Below are 21,374 nucleotides of genomic sequence, written 5' to 3' on the forward strand. Positions count from 1 at the left end.
TTATAAGTAATATTTTTATAGTTTTGTTAGCCAGATTCAGACATAGTAAGTTGGATCTAGGTGAGTCACAACTGAAAAAATAGCCGACTCAGGCAAGATCAAACATCCTGTAAGTTTTTATCTAACTCGACCCAGGTCATAGGTTTATTTTTGTATTTTTTTCCTTATATCGGAGTCGAGGTTTGACTCGGTTCATAAATCCAACTCGGATCTAGTTAGCTCAGAAATATCATTTTGTACCTGACCCGAGTCTAAGACGAAGTCTGACTCGGCCCATACATCTGACTTATTATTTTTTTCTCAAATGATTGAAAAATGCATAATAGTTACTGACACCTTGTCCGTTTACAACTGATTCAGATGACTTGTCTGGATCTGACTCGTTTGGATTTGACAGAAATCATCTGACCAAGTCTCTGACTTAATTTATTTGTGTGTTTTGAGTCAGTTGCTTGATCCAATAAGTCAGTGGTATTTGTTACCTGACTCAAATGGTTCAAGTCGGGGGTTAGATCTGAGTCATTAAATCGAGCCAAATCTGACTCAAAATTAAAAACTAACAATCTAACATCTGACTTGCGACGAGTCAAGGGTTAATTCAGATCTAGATCGCAAGTCAAATGCAAACAAACATTGTGTGAGTCGTATACTTACATGTAATGAGTCAGATCCAAATACAATGTGAAGACTAAGATGTTAAGGAGTAACACCTTGTTCGTTTTCTCTTAACTCGTCTGCATCTGACTGAAATCACCTAACTCATTCCGATCTGACTTAATTATATTTGTTTTTCTAGTCAGATCTTACTCAGAAATATGAGTCGGTGATTTATTCTCATGAGTCCGTCGTATTTTAATACCTGATGTAAACGGGTCCCCCGATTCTGAGTTAATTTTTTTCTGTCAATTTTTCTAACCACAACCGGATTATATCAATCATGAACAAATACCGATTTTCCACCAACACCTCTTTAATTTAATTTCCCAAAAACAGTATGATTACACTAAACAATTTAGTGCACCAAAAACATCTCATCAAGGAAGCAAACAATATACACCGATTCTTGGTGTTCTTCACGAATTGAAATTTCAACCCAGAATCCGTTTGAGAATGTACCGATTATGTCTACTAATCATCCAAATTAATATTAATTAATCAGAGATAAATAAGTCATTAAGAAAAATAATTGGTTACGGGGCATTTTATTTTATTTCAAAATATCTTATTTTGGCACGTAGTGGTAGGCCCGAATTAATGTACCTAGGGCCCAATTTAGCCTGCCTGGATAAAAATATGAAAAACTCTAGCTTTAGCATTTGACACTGTTTTTATCCGTCTTTCACTTCAATAGGGTCACAAAATACAATCCCTAGAAAACTGAATGACTGGAATTTGAAGGAATCACTTGGAAGAAGAACTAACACTGGGTAAACCCTTAACAGTATCAGGTAAGTAATCGTGGAACCCTAGTACTATTTTTTTGGTGTTTTAATGGTGTCTGAACTTAGACATTGAGGGTTTGCTGTAAATTTTTATTTGGGTTGTAATGAAATTAGGGTACAAAACAATTCTGGGTTTGCTATAAATTTAGGCACTTCTGTTTGATTATAATGTATGTAATATGCAGATTTCTTCAATGGTGTAATTTTAAAACCCTAGGTAGAAATTTGGTGTTTTAATGGTGTCTGCACTTAGAAATTGGGGTTTTGCTGTAAATTATTATTAGGGATTTGCTTTCTTTTGTAATGGAATTAGGGCGCAAAACAATTGGGGGTTTGCTATAAATTTAGACAATTCTGTTTGGGTTTTGATTGATATAGTGTATGCGGATTTCTCAAATGTTTTGTATATTATTGTTTTCAGTAGCTAATATTGAAATATGAGGTCGAAAAGACTGGAACTACAAGAAGCTCTCAAGAAGCAGAAACCGCGCAATGCATCCGTCAATAGACGGAGAGCAAAAGAAACTGTGACTGATGATGCAGTGGATGAAGAAAGACTTGAAGTTGTTGCTCTTGAGAAGCAGAGGTCGTTAAGAAAAAGACCACGCATTGCAGTTGCCGATGGCCCAAGGGAAAGTGAAATTGTGACTGATGAAGCGGATGGAAGACTCAACGGTGTTGGTTTTGATAAGCAGAAGCCTTCAGCAGAAAAACCATGTTCTGCATTCGTCAATGGTGCAAGGGAAAATGAATTTGTGACTGATGCAGCGGATGAGAGACTCGACAATATTGCTCTCGAGAAGCAGAGTTCAGCAGCAACAACACCATGTTCTGCGTTCCTCAATGGCAGAAGGTCAAAAAAAAATGTGGCAGTAGTGGGTGAAAGACTCAACGCTATTGCTCTTGAGAAGCAGAAGTCGTTAACAATAAAACCACGCGTTTCATTAGCCAATGGACGGAGGACAAAAGAAATTGTAACCAATCCAGTGGATGAGAGGCTCAATGCTGTCGATGTCAGCCTTGATTCTGGGTGCGATATTAGAGATGAAGATGCGGATGGAGACGGTGGCGTACTGATTATGGATGACCAATCATTACCCACCAACTCTGATGAAAATGCTGACATAATTGATGCGGGTGGAGACAGTGACTATCAAATTGTGGAAGACCAATGGTTACAGTTACACACCAACTCTGACGAAGATGCTGACATACTTGATGCGGATGGAGACAGTGACTATCAAACTGAGGAAGACGAATGGTTACCCACTAACTCTGATGAAGATGCTGACATACTTGATGCGGATGGAGACAGTGACTATCAAGTTGTGGAAGACCAGTCATTACACACCAACTCTGACAAAGTTGCAGGTTCTTCAAGGAAAAGGAAATTCGGTAAGGCCCAAAGGCAAGTTACTGACCCTCATAGTGACTCTAACATCGCAAACTGTAATGGCCAAGGAAGCACTTCTCTGCCATCGGGTGAGTACTTACTTCCTGTAAGTGAGTAACGATTAGTTGTGTAATTTTGTATATTAGAATATATTATAATGTTTTGTATGCTTCTTTTACTAGATACGCGAATCCCAATCATATTCGACAAATATGGGAGGCCTTGTGATGTTGGGTCAGAAGATTTTACAGTGGATATTGGAAGGATAGTAAAAGCACATTGTCGTCCTGCGATCGAGTCTTGGAAAATAGTTCCAGACAGTATCAAAGAAATTATATGGAAAGATATTGTTGTAAGTTAATTCAATTTATTTGTGTTTTTTAAAATATTTATGATCAGTACATGATATGGAGATTGTCTTTGCAGGTTAAATATATCGTACCAGAAATTTATAAGCCTTATATTTTGTCAAGGGCTAACAAATCTTGGAAAAATTGGAAGCATTTTCTGCGACTAAAGATGGATAAATATGAGACTATTGCTGAGAAGAAAAAAAATATACCATGGCGTTTGATTAGAAACAGAGAAGATTGGGAAAGTTTTGTTGATTTCTGCAATACTGACGAGGATAGGAAACTTCGTGCAATTGGTAAAAAATCTATCCAAGCTATTGAATTTACACACACATGTGGCAGGAGAGGAATTTATCGCAAAATATACGACTTGGTAATAACTTGATATTCTTTATTTGAAGATTCATATCGATTCTTTGGTTTCTCTGTAAAATGACATTTTCTGTCATCTATTGTAGGAAAAAGAGAATCCAACTTGTGAAGTTAGCAGAGCTGCGATATTTCTTGACACCCATAAACCCAGGAATGTAAATGATCCTAAAATGGTAAGTAGTCATTTCCTTTGTTATGCTATTGGAATATTAGAGCACCATGACTTAATTAAGGCTTGGTTGTCGTTGTTGTTGTTGGCGGTGTTACCATAAGAGTTTAGTGTATTGGTATATATGCAAATTCCACTGCAACTGAGTAACTTTGTTCCTGCAGAGATTAGTTAAAGAGCTTGTAGAAGCTAATCCAGACGGTCAAAAAAATATCGACAATGATGCTGTCGCGTTGGTTAGTGAAACAAAAAGTTCAGTAAAATATTTCTCACTTTAATCTTCTCAACTATTGAAAATCTTTTAACGATTCTTTCTTTCTTAGGTATATGGACGTGATCCAAGAGGTTTAGTAAGAGGCCTGGGAGGAGGTGTTTCAAGGGCTATGATGCGTGCTACGGCTCCATGTTTAGAAGCTCTTCACAAAAGACGGCAAGAAAATAGGAGTTTGGAGTCTGAAATCCAATTACTCCGATCACAATTTGAAATACACACACCAAGTCATACTTCTACACCATCAAATCAACCTGCGCCACCCACACAAAATCATAGTCCTACACTATCAAATCAATCTGCGTCGCACATGCAAAATCGTACTGCAACTCCGTCAAATCAATTTGCGTCTCAGGTAAAAAAAAAAAACAATTTGATTTTTACAGATCGAATTTACATTCAGAATTGTATTCTGCATTTGAAAGTAGAAATGAGCCTTTTTATCTTAAATTGAAATTTTCGAACTTTCTAATATCTCAACTATTTCAAACTTCGACACCATCATAGTATCATATATAGAGATAGAAAAATTCATTACCGTCTTACCTCCGTGTGTGGTATTGAATAGTTAATAACCGGTCTGGAAGTTAGAAGTAAACCTCCTAGTGAATTTGAAGTTTCTCGATTGCTGTGGTAAAATTGTTTTCTGGAGTTGATGGTAAACTCGTATACCTGTAAGGAATCAGTTTGAAACTCTTGTTTAACAGACACCAAAACTCGTTGTCTAGTTGAATCTCCCTCGAAACCACTAAATAAGAAGTCTAAAGTAACCAATTTAATATTTTTAGTTTGCACTCATGTCTCTGCATATATTTTGTGTTACTGAATGTTCCCTCTTGGTTTGATGGATGCAGGCACCTGAAGCATCCAGCTTGCCTGCTCGCTCACGTTTGGCACCTGATAGCTCCAACTTGCCTGCTCGTTCAAGTTTGGCACCTCCTGCATCTAACTTGCCTGCTCGTTCACATTTGGCAACTCCTGCGCCCAACTTGCCTGGTCATTCGCATTTGACACCTCCCGCATCCAACTTGCCTGCTCGTTCACATTTGGCATCTCCTTCGTCCAACTTGCCTGCTAGTTTGCGTTTGGCACCTCTTGCGTCCAACTTGCCTGCTCGTTCCCATTTGGCAGCTCCTGTGTCCAATTTGCCTACTAGTTCATGTTTCATAAAAAACTTCAAAGGAAGAACCATTGCTTTGGGTAGCATCAACGCTGCTGATCCACCAATGGAACACATCTATAATTTAAGTATCGAAGAAATATTTGACAGAGATGCAGATTTATTTGATGAAGATGGGAAGCTTGGAGATGTCATGATTGGTGGCGTGATTAATTGGCCAAAAGCATGTGTTGAGTCCAACTTGCCTGCTGGCTCATGTTTTGTAAGCAACTTCAAAAGAAGAATCATTGCTTTCGGTAGTTTCAACACTGATGATTCTCCGTCAGAACATGTGTATAGTGTAATTGTCAAGGAAATATACGACAGAGATGCAGAATTATTTGACGAAGATGGGAAGCTTGGAGACGTTCCAATCGGTGGCGTGATTAATTGGCCAAAAGCATGTATTAAGCCTTGTTAACAATAAATGTACGACTAGTGCTTTCTGCTTCCTGTAATGCCCCAAAGTATGTAAAGTCTTTGCAATTGATGTATATTGGCTTCGAGTTTTAGAAGGTTTTCTGTATTGGATGTTGTATGGACAAGAAAAAGCTCATGAGCTACAATTTTAACAATGGCAGGAGACCAAGTGTGTGCAGGTACTAAAGTTATCACCATGAAATTTTTCTAAAATATTCGACGGAGTATAGCTGTCGAAGGAAAAATTGAAAATTGGTTGGCACGGCAATTTTTGAGTTCCATGCAGAGAAATTTCCATTTTTTTTTCACATATAAAATGTAGATTTCGACGAAAGAGTAGAAATCGAGTAAATCTGAGTCACTGTAAATGATGAAATCAGAATAAGTGGCTCTTCGATCCGGCATTTCTGATCTAACATCGTCATAACTAATCATTTGATATTCCATTCATTTGGAAAAACTTTTCCTTTATCAAGAGTTTTGCTTGTATTGGTAATTTGACAATTTCTTTTTGTCAAAAGTGCTCATGCAATGGGGTGACTAAATTCTTCTATCAGATTTAACATCTAGCTAACAATCTTTGTTTATCTAACAATTTCTGTAATGTAAGTGTGACCTTATAAATTCACGATTTATAAAGGGATACCAGTATTATTTAGGGATGATACTAATGCGTATAAGACAAATGTTAACAGATCTTGACCATCGGATAAATTGATATCAACCCCGTTAATAGTGGTATTATAAATTATGCATAAATTTGGCGTTCTTTGACTCGAGATCCTAAATTTTATTACATTATTATATGTTTAACTTGAAGCAAATGAGTTTCGGGTCTTCTTTTTCTATTTTCTTCATGTCTAGTTATCTATCTCAGATTTATATAATGACTTGCAAATATACATGGCTTCTAATAGGCGGTACCAATTTGTTTGGGGTGTACGTCTCAAAGATAAGACATGTTTTGTCGTATTTAGAATCTGGTACACCCCAAGTATTTTGATACACCCCATTAGCAATCTTGCAAATATGGGTCATTTAAAAAAGTCAGCCTAACTTGTAGCACATATATATGTGACTAAATCCAATAGCTTTCAAATTTTTGTAAGCGTACCATTTTTGAATTTTTTTAGGCTTAGTTTGGTATTGATGTGGCTTTTGTAAAAGCCCTTTTCTGCATTGTTGTGATGTGTTGTGAGAGAAAAGGAGTTAGACGTTTGGTAAAAGATTAATTAAATTAAAGCTGATTAAAAAAGTTATCAAATTTTGTTTGGTAAAATATCAAATTCAACCATTGTTGTGATAGCAAATGACAAAAACATGCATATCTCTGAAAATAGTTTTATTTAATTTAATTTTATTAGGCTTAAACAAATTAAAAAAAATTATTATTAAATATAAATATATATAATATTAAATTTACTAATTGTCACTGTTATTGTGATTGTTAATTTTCAAACAAAAAATCAAAGTTAATAATTAATTTATTTTTATTTTTATTTTTACTTATATTTTTAATAGTGACAAATTAAAAGAATTAGTATATAAAATAATTTGAAACTAAAAAATAATAGTATGAAGAATAAAATACAAGAAATAAAAATTGATTATATTTAAATTTAAGGGCAAGTTTTGTCATTTATAAAATAAAATGGGGATAAAAATAATAAATCAAACATTAAATTTAGGTGGGACCACGGCTTATGCTTTTGTAGCTTTTAAAAGCTCCTCCTCCCCAGCTTTTAAAAGTTGAGGAATTTGCCAAGTGCTTTTAATTAGAAGCACTTTAGTTTTTTTTTTACCAAACACTTTCTGAAATTATTAACATATACTCCCTCCGTCCCACTCCTAAGTGACCTATTTGAAATTTGCACAATTTTTAAGGCAAGCAAGGAAAATAGTATCTTTAATCATTTTTTACAATTATACCCTTATGAATAATAACTAGTGAAATTTAAAAATGGTTTATCTCTCAAAATACTCCACGGATGTTCGCAAATTTCATACAATTGAAAAGCATTTTAAAACACCTACGTAACGAATATAAACATGCCTATCAAATTATACATATTTCATATATTATTTATAATTAACTAAAAGGATAATTCCGGAATATCTCATTGTTTAGTGATATAGGTCACTTATCATTGGGACAAAATCTAAAATCAAATAGGTCACTTAGGAGTGGGACGGAGGGAGTATAAATTTTGAAAGTGCTTTTGGAAAAATAAAAGCATTAGCAAACTCAACCTTAATCAGCTGCAAAATAAAATCTTCGAATATAGTGAGCCTATATAAGTAAGGCTAGCTAAGGAAATTCGGTAATTTCAGTTTAATGGTGGGAAAATAAATTACTTCTGCTTTAAGAAAAATGGTATTTTCACTTTATCATTTTTAATCAGACAAATAAACTCTTACATTAACAAGTTGAACCATTTATCAGAAAAAATTTACGATTTATAAGGGGGATACCAGTCCTACTAAGTGATGATACCATTTCATCGATCCAACAGTCAGAATCGGTGGGATTTTTTTGTCCTATATGAAACGATATCAGCATTTAGTAGAACTGGTATCCTCCTTTATAAATCATGAAAAAATGGGTAAGGAGTCTCCCTACGTACTGAACTCCAATACCTTTTTGAATTGTAATGCTTATTCTACAAAATAAAAAGGTTCCTCTTCAAAATCCTAGCTAGTTTGGGCCTATGAAATTTCTCTCACAAAATCAAATGGTTACGGAGTACCAAATTTCACAAAAAAATCTAATTTATCCACAAATTAATTCCTAAAACTAACTCGTATAATTACCAATCAATTACCATTTTCAGTAAGAATCTGAAAACATAAAAACCTAAACCTAAAAAATTCTCTATTTTCATCTTAATCTTTCCAAATTCTCAAAACCCTAATAAAAAATAAATAAATATGATCACAACAAGATTTTGTTAACGAGTAAACCGCAAATGTTGAAAAACCCCGAGACCTAGTCCAGAACTGAATACTCTCAGAATTAAGCCGTTATACAAAATTTAAACCAACTTTGTACAGTTGAGACCAAGCAACTACCCTTAGTTCACTTAGTTTCGTCAGTATCCCTGCGCTTCTGACATTCGATAAGTGCATGCACTGGAACAATTCCTTTGGATAATATTCCAAACAACAAAGGAACAACAAATATGTTTGGTAACAATTCTATTCAATCTCAGTGGTATGAGTTTGACAAAGGCTCTTCCGTTTAATCTAATAAACTCCTTTGTCGTTTTAAGACCAATCTATCCAACAACTGTCGAAGGAGCAGAGTTTAGACTTGAAATCAATCAATATATAATCCACCCAGAAACTATAAACGGATGTCGATCTTACGTAACTAATCAATTGAATAAATCGGATATTAGTTGGATCCCAGCCGATCAAGGTTTGTGCACACCAAAAGTATGAGAACCAATAAGAAATCTTCTTCGTCTTCAAGTCTTCTTTAATCTTAAATAAAAACCTGGACAACACCACTTGAATCTCTATCAATCACGCACAAAACGGAGTCTATTAACAATGGTTTATCATAAGATGTATTTTGATCTACAAACAGTTCTAAATATCCCGTCGACACTTCGATCTAGTTTGAGTATCTTATATCAGAAAAGAATATTCTCAAGAATAAACAAACTAGGTGCAATCAAAGTTCAACAACCGTTAGTCAATCAAATCAAAATCGAAAAATAATAATACTGCAATTATCTAGTTTCCACCAACGGTAATCGTAGAGCTTCTTGATCCCGCAAAAGTCTTGAAACGAGCAGTCGTAAGAGATTTCTCCTAATTAGGGTACTTTCAACTCCGGATAGACGGCTCCACCAGAAACAACTAGAAGATGAAGTTATCCGGGATCTTAGGATAGTTTGTAAGAGATACAAACATAGGTATTTATAAACCAAGGATGTTTGTACACCATGGAATTTCCAAAACCGAATATTCTCAAGATATGCAATGAATGCGTAAAATCGGTTTTCATAATTCCTGGAAATGCTTTGTCCAATATTTCCGAAATATCTCAATATAAAATCTTCAATCAGTAATTGCACATTACTAATTTTTATTTTTTAGAGATGTGCATTTAATTGCTGAAAATTAAAGCATATATAACTAACAACCTTAATTAAAAGATTCTTAATTTATTGCGGACCAGGATCTCCTTGAGTAATTAAGGAACATCTTTGAACAATAAAAGATTAGAGTTACTGATCGTGTTCAAAGTATGTTGACATATTTTCTTTGTAAATCCTCTTTCATATTTACAATCTTGGAATCGATTATACCACACTTCCAAACAAGTAAGAATTGGTTCATCTGTATTCCTAGACAACTATGTGATTGATCAAATATCAATTCACTAATCATGGGTTTACTGTTCGACCAAACACAAGGATCGGTTTTACCTCCATATGGTTACTGGGACCGGTTACATCAGTTACTAGGATCGGTTATGTCAATTACCAGGACCGGTTACCATATACTCATGGTATTACTTGTGATCGGTTACACAAGTCACTAGGATCGGTTACACCAATTACCAGGATCAGTTACATCAATTACAAGGATCTATTACACAACTTTTTTGTGATCGGTCACATCAATTACTAGGATCGGTCACACCATTTACAAATATCGATCATACCATCTTAGGTGATTACTTAGGACCGCTTACGCTAATAAAAGTCATACCAAATCATAAGTCAAGCATTGTCATTAGTTATATCAAGACACATAATAAATTATGATCGGTTCTACTAACTCAGACATATTGGTAATCCAAAGATATGAAATGAATAACAATACCAATAAGCCTAGCGATTTCCCTTTCGATTCATAAAACAAGTTCATGAATGTACTTCCATTAAAAAAATGTAAGCATTGTTTCCTAGGATGAAATCTTCACCTTTATCCCTACACATAATCACAATAGCATTCATACGATTATGTTGATGTCATATATACAAAGTTAAAAAGATAAGTGTTATACTTCGTATTCTAATTCCTTAATACTATGATCATGTTGTCATGTCACACTACTAGAGTATAATCATTCACAGCTTCGCAGTTATGTTTCAACATAACACGACTTAAAAGATATTAGGAATAAAACAATTCAAGTCAAATATTACTAACCTGAATATGAAGAATGATATCGTTGTTTTAGCTTGTTACTTCTTCACATTCTTCAATTCTTCGAGTAATACTTGTATGTCTCATAATCCTAGGCTTTCTAGTCTAACAGATACGAAGTTATCTCTAGTACATAATCAAGCGACTCTTTAGATGAGTTTTGATTCACTAAAATATGACAAAAAACTTGACAAACCAACGCTTGGTGGGTTCAACCGAGCTATGCTCTAACAGTGCCAACTTTAAGATTCGGTTAGTTGTTAATTGTTATGTACAGTAGTGTCTCCTGGATTCTAAAAGTTGATTTTTTAGTTTTTCTAATACGTGTCCTTATATTTTTATGGTCAATAGATAATTCAATTTGGTTATCGGAAAATACTGACGGCATTGACATATACCTTCTATGCATTGCAGCCTCTTAAAGTACCTGGTTTTAGGTTAGGATTTCATAACTGCCTTTTTCCTTGTTATTTATTTTGCAAGTTTTGAGTAAGTTACTATGTAGTGTTTGAGATGAACTTATACGTAAGAATGATTTAGAACTTAGAAAGTTTCTATGTATTCCCTTAGAAGTTGATTCTTAACAAACAATTCGTCCACCTAGCGTTTTACTCTCGAGAGCTCACCCATGATGATCTTCATAGGGAACCACAACCCGTGCAACAAATAATTCTATACAAGTTTACACATGGGTGTGAGAACCGTCTGGAGGAAGCCTTGGCTCTGGTAGACAAGCTTGCACTGGAAGAGCTCCATGAGGTCATCAAGTTCGCAAGGAGAAGCAGGGATTTGATTTAAGCTGAGAATAATCGCCAAAGACATTTGGAAGGTATGTTTGAAGAAATGGATGAATATCAAGTCATGGCTGATGCAGAAGCTACTGCTCCTGATGCTGGTGTTGGTGATGCTGCTGCTGCTGCTCCTGATGTTGCTACTGCAAATGCTCCTGGTGTTGCTGCTCCTGATGCTGGTGCTCCATGATTTATAAGTTTAATATTTTAAGTTTACGTTTTAGGTATTAGAAGTTTAAGGTTTTAAGACTTGGTTGTTTAAGTTTTAAGTTTTTAACACTCTTTTGGGATGGTTGAAGGTTTATATTTTGGATGATCCTGGTTTGAACTTAATGCACTTAAATTTTTAATTATAATTATGTGTATCAAATAAGTTAATTTATGCATGCTCAATAGTTTTGTTACCCAAACACATGCAAACAATCGGTCTACTCGATATGTCACCATAAACCGATTTTTTAGGGTTCATAGCGGCATCAATTTATGTGTGGGGTCAGTATAATCCAATTCTTCATCACTTAGAAATGCTGTTTTTTTCTGTATCATTTTCAAGCTAGACTCTGATCACATCTGCATTTATTTAAACCGACTAATGTCGGTGAAAATTCAAAAAATTTCCATGTCTTTAATCGGTTTATGTTGGCAACAATAAAGACCGATTCTTTGTGGCATAAAAACACAAATGATTTTATGGACCTTCCAGAAGACCGATTTTCCAAATTATTTCATTTTCTTTCAAAAAAAAAAAAGTCTTTGGGGGCCTTTCTCTCTATATATATAGACTTTATCCTTGGACCCCATTTCCCCCAAAATTTCTCATTTTATTCCTTCTCACTCCATATCTCCACAACTACTCATTTCACTACAAAACAACACACACCCTATTTACATATAGTCTCCAAATCTCATATCATAATCTACTCTTTCTAACTCTCTTAATACCTTTACATACAATAATGGAATCATTTGATTCAAATGAGATTTATCCAAAGCATATATGCCGGAACTCGAATTAAAAATCAGTCCTCCGTGAGGGTATATGTCGCGACCTTTTGGACAAAGGTATACAACAAATATATGCAAGATTTTGAAAATTCGAATAGAGGAAAGTATTCAACAAATCCATGCTAGACACCACGTCATAGAAAATGCGATACTTGCTCATATATCCAACATCGGATTTTGAATGCCAGATACTTTAGCTTTTCCATTGAACAATTTGTAAGTATTTTTGTGGATTATTTTACATAATTCATGTTTTTTTTATCTTCCAATGAAACACCACTAACTAAGTAAGTTTGTGTTATTTTTTTGTAGCACAGAGTCGTGAAAGCGTTATACTTGGAGGAAAAGGGGAAAGCGTTCGCATTCGATGCAGGCTATCACTTCATGGTATCCAAAATTCCGGAGTATGGCCCATACTTTATGGTGGGTGAATCGTGCTCGGATTCCTTCTACGAAGATTGATGTTTTTAGAAGTTTTTGTGTAGGTTTTGTGTGTAGACCTCTATGTAAACCCTAACGAGACTATAACTCGTCCTTTAGGACTTCCTAGGGGTTCAAAAGCTTGATGCATGTGCTAAGTACATCTGTAATTTCGACGAAAAGGAGTAGATATGAAATAAATGAAAAAAAATTGTATGAAAAAATCACAATCTGTTTGTATATGACTCAAAAAAAAAATACGATTGTCAGAATATGATTGTATCTGTGCTTACATAAACCGATTCTGTAAGTCCTCTGTTAGTTTCAAAAACACTATCCAGAATCGGTTTAAAAGCGCATGAACATAAACCGATTGTGGGTTGTGTTTCCGAAAAAAAAATCGAAAATTCTCAGTTGTTTGATTCAAATGAAGATAGATTTACATTGGTTAATCTCACATCTAAGGCGATAAATTAACACCTAATACGATTAATTAAAGTTAATTATGGGTAGTAAGAGAATAGTTGGATAAAAGGTTTTGAAGAAATTATTTTTAATGACCTTTTTTGTCATCTAGTACCATGTCCCAAATAAACAGACTAGGCCCCAAACTATCCAAGTTAAAAATATCACATAAATTGAAAAAAAAAAAGAATAAAAATACCATTTTCCTTTTATAAACCGAAACATTACAAATTTATCAAAATCGGAAAAATCAGTCCTACTATTTACATAAATTCTTATGGAATGAACAAACTTGGAGTTTGTTCATTTTGATCCAACTATGGACTCAACAAACATGAAAATTGGATGTTCATACCAACAAATTTGTTGGCTTAAACATCGAGATGGACCACCCAGCGCGCGTCTGTGGTATGGCCGGGCGAGCTTGCCAAAAACGCTGGCGTGTGAGGCAAGAACGCCAGCGCTGGTCCTTCCAACTCGCGGTTTTACTTCAAGTGCCAGAGTTCATCTTAGAAACGTCAGCATTTGATACAAATGCGCCAACGGATAAATATGAACGGCTTAAAAATCTTGTGATCCAACTGCTATAATTTTTGAGTACTATAAATACTCCTCAATTCAGCTTTAAATTCACACATTTTACACATTCTTCACTCTCAAACACACATTCTACACATTCTTCACTCTCAAATCATCAACAAAAATGCCTCCCAGAGTTCATGGTGTTATATTCACGTAACAAGAGGATTTAGCTATTTGTAGAGCCTTCGTTTTTCACACATAAGAAGTTGTCTTTGATAATGTAGCTGTATCGACGTTGACTTTCTGGGAGAAAGTTTATATAATGTTCATCGCTGCAACGGGGAACATTCATAGGCGTGATTCTCGCTTATTGTCGCATCGTTTTAGTTTAATTAGTATCCAGGTATTGGAGTTCATGGATTTACTAGCGATGAATCACAAAAATAAGCTCAATGGTGAAGGAGAACATGAAGTGGAACCCAGAACTCTAGATATGTGGCCAGTAACTCACGGCGGTCTTCCTTTCGACTTCCATGCTTGTTCCAACATTCTTAGGGTGCTCAACAGATACAATCCCCTACTCTAGAAATTCTAGGAATTCCACCACCCGCCGAGAGTTGACGCATATGTAGTAGTTGTTTTAATCTAATGTATTTCTTTTATTTTCATGTATGATATGGTTGTTCAATGCAGTACGTTTTTATTTATGAGATTGATGGTGCAATGTTTTATCCTGGAAAAATTTAAATTACTTATGATATTGATGTGCAAATGTGAAGACATCCACATGTTTTGTTTTAGATAATCTTAATAACATAATACCATAGTGAATCGGATTGTCCTTCAACTTCAATCAGTCCACTCCACCGAAAAACACCTAGGACATTCCCAGAAATTCCTTCCATACGTGTCTTCTTCAGAAGAAGTCCTCAAATGCATAAAAGTCTTGCAACCGGGATTTGAGCATCCACTGATTCTCTTTGGACAATGTTTGTATTCGTGATCTCCATATCCACAATGCTTGCAGTGTAATAACACATTCTTCAATTTGGCTTTAAGTTTAAAGTTTTTGCAGAGTGTTGCAATTTTTTTTTTCTTCTTCTTCTTCTTCTTCTTCTTCTTCTTCTTTTTTAATCTTCATAACATCATCTAGCATATGTGGTTCCTCTAGACAATTTTGATCTTGACATTGCAAATACCTGAGATTTTTCGGTTGTGATTCAATCACCATTCTGATGCTGAACAACCTTCCCGCGGACACTTTGAATACATCCAAGGGCATTGCATAAGAGTGTGGTTATCCATGAAACATAATGGACAAAACTGTTTTGCTTCGACACATAATATTTGCTTCGCTTTGCCTTTAGAAAACATGGTGGAGAAAGAAATCTGTTCGTTTGGTTGAAAGACACCCCTAGTTTGTCGTACTTATAACAAGAAAATAGGCGTTGGTAATTCAAGCGAGCGCTTAAAGGAAATCCGAGCACTGTGTTACTTCAAACGCCAACGGCTCGATTTTCCTTCCCGACCTATAAATTTCTTTCCTCCCATATCCAAAATAACATCTTATTCTTATTCTTTTTGCTAAAGCTCTTAATCTCTCCCACTTTGCAGAAATGTCTGTTAGAAATTGTGGTCCCAAGTTTACTGAAGAAGAGGATATAACTATATGTAAAGCATATTTTTTTCATAGGGTAATCACTGGTGTCCTTTATCAAGACGTTTTTTTTTGGGAGAACATTTTTTCAATGTTCATCTCACTGACGGAAAACCCAGAAAACCAAGATGCTCGTCGATCGCATGCTCGTTTTGAATATATTAGGCTTGCAGTCCATCAATTTCTTGCTCTGGTAATGAAAATTGATCCAGAAACGTTCGTCGGTGTAACTGAAGATGAAGTGATCGAAACATCTCTTGATAATTGGGAGGAAGCTCACGGTAAACCTTTTCGTTACGAAGCGTGTTTCAGAATTCTAAAAGATGGTCCACCTCAAGCACATCGTTACTGCACTCGAATACCGCTCCCGGTCTTTACAATGTAAGAAGATGTTTCTCTTGTTCGATGTTGGTTACATTGTATGATGAGACCAATGAACAATGACAATTTCTTGGAAAGAGTATTGGGACATTTTGTAGCATCGCGGAACGAAACCATAAGAAACAATAAAAGCCTAGAACTAAGAATTGCATTCATCACTAAGGAAGTCAAACATTATACGGAAATATAGTGGATGGTTAATCGTAACAATTATGGATTATCCAACGAAGAACTGGTGAGTATGTTACCTTTGTCCTCGTGGACTCAACTGCATCATAAAAATATCTGAACTTGTCTGTTTTACAGAAACCATCGCTCAGACCAAGTTTACTGAAGAAAGCGGAAGAGAGTTGAAGCATTTTGAATGTTATGAACTCTACAGAGAGAACTCGCTGGATTTGATGTAGTTTTATGTTTTTGTTGTAGTTTATTGAAATGTAGTTTGATGTTATTTGAAAGTTTAAATTGTAATAAATTTCACTTAATCTGAAATGGAAATCTATCTATTTTAAAATATAAACATTTTCATTCATTGATATTACCGCAAATTCTTTTACAAGATATAAACTTAGACAATAAGAAAAAGTAATAATAAAAACTTCATTAAAAATCTAGTACAAGTTTTGGCCTCCTGTTTATCTTCATTTGACGTATTTTCCATTCAACACTCTCTTTGACAGTTTCACCTTTGTTTTTGAATCTTTTGTTGTTAACTTTCAAAGCTGGAGCTTTTCTCTGCCTTTTAGAGGAACATTTTCTTGGAGCAACTTCAAATACTTGCACTTCCCTTTTACAATTTTCAATCTTTTTAAAACTCCCACATATCTTAGAAACATCAGCTTCAAGTTTTGCATCGTAAAAAAGTGTGATCACCTTTTCAGCCATTTTAGAAGAGAAAATTCAAGAGAAGTGAATTTTGGTGTGAGTGAATTGTTTGAAGATGGTGGTAATTTATAGAGATAAAAAGTGAATTCTAAAAAACTACACGTTGGTGTTTGTAGCAAAAAAGTCAGGCATTTTATCTTCATTCGGCGCGTTGGTTCTTCATACGCCAATGCCATTCCCATGATCGCACCCCTGACGCCTAATGCTTTACCATGTCAGACATATCACAAGTGTCTCTCTCTTGCGACAGAACCCCAAAATATCACATAAACCGATAAACACATTTTAAAAAACAAAAACAGACATAAGAAAAAAAAAACTCCGTCGAAAAGCTGTTTCTTTCCTCACAAACCCTAGAAATTTAATTGGTGGGAATTGAAAGAATCAATCGCTTTAATTAAAGAGGAACTTGCTTCTCGTGATCAAATCCTTAAAAATTCTACTACTTCTGTAGAGATTTGATCTTTTAGTGATGTCTGAAGTTGAAAAAATGGAGTTTTATTAAATTGGTGGAATCTAAAGAATCTCTCGCTGTAGTGGAAGATATTTCCTCCCAACACCTCCACAGCATAGGTAATCCTTGAAATTGTACTGAAATTTGGTGTTCTAGTGGTATCTGAACTTAGAGTTTTTTGTTTCCTTTTGTGATGAAATTAGGGTAGGAAAATTGGGGGTTGCTATAAATTAACATACATCTGTTTGGTTTATGATTGAAATTATAGTGTATGCAGATTCCTCAGATGTGTTGTGTATTTTTGTTTTCAGCAGCTAATAATTGAGTATGAGATCGAAAAGACTAGAACTTCTAGAAGCTCAGCAGAAGCAGAAGAAGCCGTCAACAACGAAACGACGAGAAGCTCCCCAGAACAAGAGGCTATCAACAGCGAAATCACGCTCTGGGTCTGTTAACAATGGAGGAAAGGCAAAAGAAGCTGTGACTGATGCAGTGGATGAAGGACTCGATGGCGGGACGGCAAATGAAATTGGGACTGATGCAGTGGATGAAAGACCACCCAGCACTGCCGCTCTCGAGAAGCTGAGGTCTTCGACAACAAAAGCGTCTGCTGCAATCGACAATAGCATTTGGGCAAACGAAATTATGAACATTGCAGTGGATGCAAGAATCAACGCTGTTGCTCTCAAGAAGCGGAAGTCGTCAACAAAAAAATTCAATGTTAGAAGAGCAAAAGAAATTGTGGCTGATACAGTGGAGGAAACTCTGGACGCTGTTAGTCTTGATAAGCAGATGCCGCCAGCAACAAAATCAAGCTCTGCGTTCGTCAATGACCGAAGGGCAAAAGAAGTTGTGACTGATGCAGTGGATGAAGGACTCAATCACGGGAGTGCAAAAGAAATTGGGACTGATGCAGTGGATGAAAGACTTGACACTGTTGCTATCGAGAGGTCGTCTGCAACAAAACCACACAATACATTCGTCAATGTCTCGAGGGAAAATGAAATTACGACTGATGCAGTGAATGAAAGAGTCAATGTTGTTGCTCCTGAGGAGCAGAGGTCAGCAGCAACAAAACCATTTTCTGCATCCGTCATTGGTAGAAGAGCAAAAGAAATAGGGACTGATGCAGTAGTTGGTGAAAGACTCAATGCTGTTGCTCTTGAGAAGCAGAGGTCGTTAACAATAAAACCACGCATTACATTTGTCATTAGGCGGAGGGAAAAAGAAACTGTGACGGATACAGTGGATGCAAGACTCAACCCTGATGCTCTCGAGAAGCAGATGTCGTCAACAACTAGACCATTTTCTGCATTTGCCGACCGCAGTAAAGCAAGTGAAATTGTGACTGATCCAGAGGATGAAAGACTCAACGCTGTTGCTGACATGCTTGATGCTAGGAGCGATACTGGAGATGAAGATACTGACACGCTTGGTACTAGGAGCGATATAAGAGATGAAGATGCTGACATTCTTGACACTGGGGGTGACACACGAGATGAAGATGTTGACATACATGATGCGGATGGAAACGGTGAAATGCAATTTGCAGGGGACCAGCCATTACCCTTCAACTCTGATGAAGATGCTGACATACTTGATGTGGATGAAAATGGTGACATGCAAATTTTGGATGACGAATCGTTACCCACCAACCCTGAGCAAGTTGCAGGTTCGTCAAGGAAAAGGAACCGTGAAACGGTCCAAAGACAAGTAACTGACCCTCATAGTGAGTCTTACAACGCAAACTGCACCGATAATGGCCAAGGAAGAATCTCTATGCCATCAGGTAGTACTTGCACACTGTAACGTAGTAACTAGTTGTTTATTTTGTATATTGGTATGTAACTTTGTAGTAATGTTTTGTACACTACATTTTACTAGATAGGCGTATCCCAATTACATTCGACAAATATGGGCGGCCTTGTGATGTTGGCTCAGTAGGATTCGCAACGGATATTGGAAAGATAGTACGAGCATGTTGTCGTCCTGCGATTGAGTCTTGGAAAAAAGTTCCAAACAGCGTCAAAGACAATATATGGAAAAATGTTATTGTGAGTAATTTCAATTCATTTGAGTTATCTTAATATCTTTATGATCAGTGCATGATATGGAGATTGTTTTTGCAGCATATGTATGCCGTACCTGAAATTTATAAGCCTAATGTTCTGTCAAGGGCTGGCACGTTATGGAGAAATTGGAAGCATAATCTGCGTTTAGAGTTGGATGACCAAAAGCCAATTGCTGAGAGAAAAAAAAAAAATTCCATGGCGTTTGATTACAAACAGAGAAGATTGGGAAAGTTTTGTTGATTTCTGCAATACTGACGAGGATAGGAAACGTCGTGCAGCTGGTAAAAGAGCTTGCGCATCTATTGAATTATTACAAAAATGTGGAAGGACAGGAATTTATCGCAAAATATACGAAATGGTAAATGCTTTGTACTCCAATAATTTACAGATTTTATTTTACTCTTTTGTTTTCTCTGAAAAATGCCATGTTCTGTCATCTAATGTAGGAAAAACAGAATCCAACTGGTGAAGTTAACAGAGCTGCGATATTTGTTGATACCCATGTTTCCAAGACTGTAAATGATCCTAAAATGGTAAGTTTAGTTATTTTGCTTTGTCATACCATTGGAATATTAGAACATCCACACAGAAGTGAATGGTAGAATGGAAGCTAAATATATCATACCATTTTACGATTCACACTACATGATTTCAATGGTGAACGGTTAAATTTTTTGAATATGTAGATGGCGGTGATTGAAACTGGGTGTATACCTTAGGCAGAGTTTTAATTCTCGCCCATTTTGAGTATGTGTCTGGCTGTGCTTAATAACCCGTCCCCCCATTTAAACACAGCGCGCTGCTTTATTCTCCTCTTAGCTAAAATTAGCAATTATATTTGTACTGCTGATAGCTTTAGCATAGCCATTGTGGAGTCTCTTAGTTTTTAGTTTCTGTAGTTATGTGTGTCTGAATTACTTTGTCCTTGCAGAGATTAGTTAAAGAGCTTGTAGAAGCTAATCCAGACGGTCAAAAAGATATCGACCACGATGCTGTCGCATTGGTTAGTGAAACATAAACTTTAGTATGTCTTTTGTAGACTTCAATCTTCTCTACTGGTGAAATACCTTAAACAACTCTTTCTTTCTTAGGTATACGGACGTGATTCCGGTTTTGTAAAAGGCATGGGAGGAGGTGTTTCACGGACTATGCTACGTAATTTGGCTGGAAGTTCAGAGATTCTTCGCAGGGTACAGCAAGAAAACAAGAGTTTGCAGTCTGATATCCAATTACTCCAAACACAACTTGGAGTACACACACCAAATCATACTTCTGCACCATCAAATCAGTCTGTGGCCCGGACACAAAATCGTACTCCTGCACTGCAAAATCAATCTGTGCCATACACACAGAATCGTACTTCTACACCATCTAATCAATCTGCGCCTCAGACGCAAATTCGTACTCCTACACCATCAAATCAATCTGCACCACATACACAAAATCGTACATCTAGGCCATCAAATCAATTTGCGTCTCAGGTAAAACTTTATGCGATTTTTACAAATTGAATTTACATTCAGACTTCAATCCTGCACTAGAAAGAAGAAACTACTCTTGGTATCCTAATTCCCAAGTTGAAATTTCAAGACCGCTGTTGTCAAGTTGTTTGCTGGAGTTAACAGACACCAAAACTCGTTATCTAGTTGAACTTCCCTCGAAACAATGAAATAAGAAGTTCAGAGTAACCAATTACTTGTTAAGCATGCCAGCATACTATTATGTAGTTTGTGCTACTGAATATACACTCTTGGTTTGATGTATGCAGGCACCTGAAGCATCCAACTTTCCTGCTCGTTCTCGTTTGGCACCTCCTGCGCCCAACTTGCCTGCTCGTTCACGTTTGGCACCTCCTGCGTCCAACTTGTCTCCCCGTTCATGTTTGGCACCTCCTGCGTCCACCTTTCCTGCTAGTTCATGTTTCATAAAAAACTTTAAAGGAAGAACCATTGCTTTAGGCAGTATCAACACTGCTGATCC

General features: G+C 36.1%; 2 protein-coding genes across 4 annotated transcripts; both read left to right on the forward strand.

Annotated features, from left to right (window-relative positions):
- Positions 1-1,332: 1,332 nt before the first annotated feature.
- Positions 1,333-5,833, forward strand: LOC113357808. The gene is made up of 8 exons (XM_026601269.1): positions 1,333-1,448; positions 1,864-2,924; positions 3,018-3,187; positions 3,262-3,561; positions 3,647-3,733; positions 3,894-3,965; positions 4,053-4,355; positions 4,855-5,833. Exons 2-8 carry the CDS (start codon positions 1,880-1,882, stop codon positions 5,578-5,580), a joined length of 2,703 nt encoding a protein of 900 aa, XP_026457054.1. The 5' UTR covers positions 1,333-1,448; positions 1,864-1,879; the 3' UTR covers positions 5,581-5,833.
- Positions 5,834-17,167: 11,334 nt separating this feature from the next.
- On the forward strand, positions 17,168-19,927 carry LOC113357809. Of its 3 annotated transcripts, none has more exons than XM_026601270.1 (5): positions 17,168-17,441; positions 17,634-19,111; positions 19,207-19,376; positions 19,452-19,752; positions 19,841-19,927. In XM_026601270.1, exons 2-4 carry the CDS (start codon positions 17,650-17,652, stop codon positions 19,632-19,634), a joined length of 1,815 nt encoding a protein of 604 aa, XP_026457055.1. In that variant the 5' UTR covers positions 17,168-17,441; positions 17,634-17,649; the 3' UTR covers positions 19,635-19,752; positions 19,841-19,927. The 3 variants fall into 3 exon arrangements, with proteins under 3 accessions (XP_026457055.1, XP_026457056.1, XP_026457057.1); XM_026601271.1 differs by having other exon boundaries at positions 17,637-19,111; XM_026601272.1 differs by lacking the exon at positions 19,841-19,927 and having other exon boundaries at positions 19,211-19,376; positions 19,452-19,594.
- Positions 19,928-21,374: the final 1,447 nt, after the last annotated feature.

Source organism: Papaver somniferum, chromosome 3 (genome assembly GCF_003573695.1).
Source record: "Papaver somniferum cultivar HN1 chromosome 3, ASM357369v1, whole genome shotgun sequence".
Lineage (NCBI taxonomy): Eukaryota > Viridiplantae > Streptophyta > Magnoliopsida > Ranunculales > Papaveraceae > Papaver > Papaver somniferum.